General features: G+C 52.2%; 1 protein-coding gene across 1 annotated transcript; it reads right to left on the bottom strand.

Moving 5' to 3' along the window:
- Positions 1–1,998: 1,998 nt before the first annotated feature.
- On the bottom strand, positions 1,999–3,007 carry LOC123191109 (NDR1/HIN1-like protein 12). The gene has a single exon (XM_044603891.1). It carries the CDS (start codon positions 2,842–2,844, stop codon positions 2,179–2,181), a length of 666 nt encoding a protein of 221 aa, XP_044459826.1. The 5' UTR covers positions 2,845–3,007; the 3' UTR covers positions 1,999–2,178.
- Between the last annotated feature and the right edge of the window lie 400 nt (positions 3,008–3,407).

Raw genomic sequence — 3,407 nt, 5'->3', positions numbered from 1 at the left:
GACATCGAGATCAGAAACAGTCCGGCCCAAGCAGTCAAAATCGTTAGATCGATACGGCAATATATATACGGGTGGTACTGATGATCTTGGCCGGTGACCGTGCCGGTGTACTTCGGCCGGACCATGTATATATAGATTAAATCATCTCTTGTTCTTTTGTCCAATCTTTTCTCTTGTAATAATGCTCAGCTATAACTTGAATGCATGCATGCATATATGAGACTCCATACTCCTACTCCTATATATCATCGTCGTGATCATTCCCAAACGGCCTCTCCTAGTGTCTCCTCCACAAATTATGTCTTCTCGGACACCCCGAAATTAATGGTGAAATAGTGGCCTCGTCCACAAGTTAGGTACTCGGGCCTGGGTTGTCTTGTAACAGCAGCCAGTCTTCTCATCTCTGCGACCCCTTTAGTGAAACCTCAAGGAAGGTGAGCTGAGCTGCTAAAGTCAAGGGTTCCAAACCACTTTAGCAGCAGGGTACAAAGGTGCACCTCACTCTACTCAAACTTCACTACTAGTATACCTTTTGTTCTTCACAACATATATTTACCGTTGGACTACTAGACTAGTTAAGAATACCTACGTACTCATGGGCACGATTTTCCGCATTGGAAAAGGGCTGTAATATACATGTCGACGATGTCGTCCCAACTCATGGGCACGACATTATCATGCATGGACGGGGTACATGGAGCCAACTATATACGCATGTATCCATCCCACAGTACGCCGCAACTGCACCGACCGGAACGGCATGCATTACAGATGGAGGGCGCAGGCAGGCAGGTGTGAGCAGTTGATGCGCGAGCGCGGGAAAGGGACTTGTAACAGAAAGTTCTTTCTTAGCTGCTACGACTAGCATACATCCACTATTCTCTTCACCATCTACCACTACCACTCTAGCTGCTACTACTAGCTCAAAAGGTGTACATTTGTGTGTGAGCCACCGACGTTACGGCCTTGTAGGAGTATTCAATTTCAAGCTGGAGTAGAGTAGCTACCGTGTTGATCATGCCAGCATTTGGTACCAAACCGTCCATCGATCCACCAACCATTACTACTATCGTAGTCGTAGCACATGCGCCAAGATTAATCAAGTCTGAACAAGCAAGCTAAACTTGTAATCTAATTAAGCCGAGCACTCCGTACGTTCTATCTAATCTACAGAAGTGGGTTCAGAATTATTAAGCCACCATGTATCCAGTCAATGCATGCATGCTCAGGTCACCCAGATTTCAAGTTAGCCGTGGCGACTTTGCTTGTGCCTTTCTTTCTGCAAAGACGTGCGGTGCGTGACTTGGAAGGATCGATACCAGGGTCTCGACCTTTAAAGTCAAAATCATAAAGTACACATGCGGCCGCGCAGAAATTCGCGGCAAGAGGTCGACCGAGAAGATAATCGCGGCTACATACTACTAGGTCACCATCAGCAAGTACGTACGTGTACTGCGCGGTGGCGTGCCCGGGTTTGCATTGCAGCCAAGCGTCCAATTGAGCCAGCTACGTACCTAGCTGCTAACTGTTAATTGGTCCACTAGATCACTCTCGCTGATTAAGCAGCAGGGCACCCGTACACTGATTAGGCAGCAGGATTTCGGGCGTGATCAGCTAGCTAGCTAACCTTGATGGCTCTCCAAAGAAACACTTTCAGCCAAAAGGCAAGATCCGAGAGAAAAGCCCGTATCTCTCGACCACGAACTACCGCGATGAATCAGACGAAAAAGAAAAGGAACTTCACGCGCTTCACTTTGTTACAAAGTGAAGCGTGTTAACTGTTACTGAACCAAAAATCCTAAGTAAGCCTTATTATGCACGAGAGCTTGAGCGACACTGTTCACTTAATATCCCGAAAAATAGATCAATTTTGTCCGGAAAAAAAGAGAGATACGCACTTCACGTTTACTCCATGAATTTCCCTTCCACTCCAAGCTAGCTAGACTCCAACACCCAACCAACCGAATTCTGAACTGAAGAACAAGAAAAGCTACTATCGATATCGAAGCTTCAACCTTTTGTTTTCATTCATTTCTTTAACCAATCGATCAACAAGTCAAAAAGAGACTAAAAAGAAGCAAGAAAGAAACTAGAGAGAGAAAAGCAATCAATCGATTCCCCTGAATTTGAATTTGGACACAGGCATGGATCGGTGGAGGTCGAACCGATGATGCATGATCAGACGTCGACGGCGCAGGCGGCGGCCTGCTGGAAGCGGAAGTAGTCGGGGCCGCCGCCGGTGGTGGCGCCGTAGCTGCCCTTGCCCTCGTTCACCCTGATGAGGGCCGGGCAGTTGACCCGGAGGTGGTAGTGGCCGGAGATCCACGTGCCCACCTTCCAGCGCACCTGACCGTCCACCTTGACGTCCACCAGCACGTACCCGGCCGTCTCGTCCTGCGCCAGCGCGATGGCGAGCTGCGGCGGGAGCACGACGCTGTCCATGGACCGGAGGTAGGGCGACCAGACGGACTGGTCCCGGTGGCCCTGGTAGGCGACGGGGAGGCGGGTGGGGACGGTGATGGGCACGCCCTTGTACTCCGCGTACATGTCCGCCTCGTCGTAGTAGACGCCGACGCGGTCGTTGGGGTTGCGCGCCGCGACCGTGGCCTGCATGGTGGTGAAGAGGTAGGCGGAGGTGGGCGGCGTGACGTTGAGGCAGAGCACCGCCAGGTCCTGCAGGTAGAAGCGGGGCTTGTGGGGGCGGAGCACCAGGTAGACGATGAGGATGATGAAGAGGGCGAGGATGACGAGGGCCAGCAGCGCGCCGCAGCACTTGCGGTAGAGCCGGCGGCGGTGGCACTCGCAGCCCCCGCCCTTGTGCCCGCCGCAGTCCTTCACCGCCATGGATAGCCGGTCGGTCGCCTCAGCAGCAGCAGCTAGCGTGCGATCGGTCGGTGCTGGCTGCGCGAAGCTAGCTGCGGGGTGGTCGGTCAGGACTCAGGGGAGGAGGTGTGAGGTTGTGATTCGAGGATGTGTGGGAGGTAGGAGAAGGGAGAAGAAATGGCACTTGGGGAGGAGGTGGGTTATATATCGGGGCGGGGGAGGCAGCGGCAGGAGGGAGGTTGGTGATTGATTGGGGGGTCAGGAGGAGGAGGAGCAGAGGATCAGCATTGGTCAGTGTGCGAAACTACTGTCGCAGCTGCTTGTGCACACTGCAGAGCGTGTGTATGGTGGGTCAGAGTACTTGGTCTTTTTTTTCAGCCATGTTAGTTGATACGCCACTGTCAGAGAGTAATTAGCAGTGGTGGAACCGTAAGCTAGGCTGAAGGAACGGCAGATGAGAGGTGGTTAATGGTGATGGTGGTGGGGGGTGAGTGCTCAGTTCCAAGCTAGGTAGAGCAGCAATGATTCGTGGCGAAAAGGGGCGCCTTTAGTTCCTCCGATACGATACAAAAAAAGCAGAAAAA

Source organism: Triticum aestivum, chromosome 2A, assembly GCF_018294505.1.
Source record: "Triticum aestivum cultivar Chinese Spring chromosome 2A, IWGSC CS RefSeq v2.1, whole genome shotgun sequence".
NCBI classification, from domain to species: domain Eukaryota; kingdom Viridiplantae; phylum Streptophyta; class Magnoliopsida; order Poales; family Poaceae; genus Triticum; species Triticum aestivum.
This window is presented reverse-complemented; position numbering and strand designations above follow the sequence as displayed.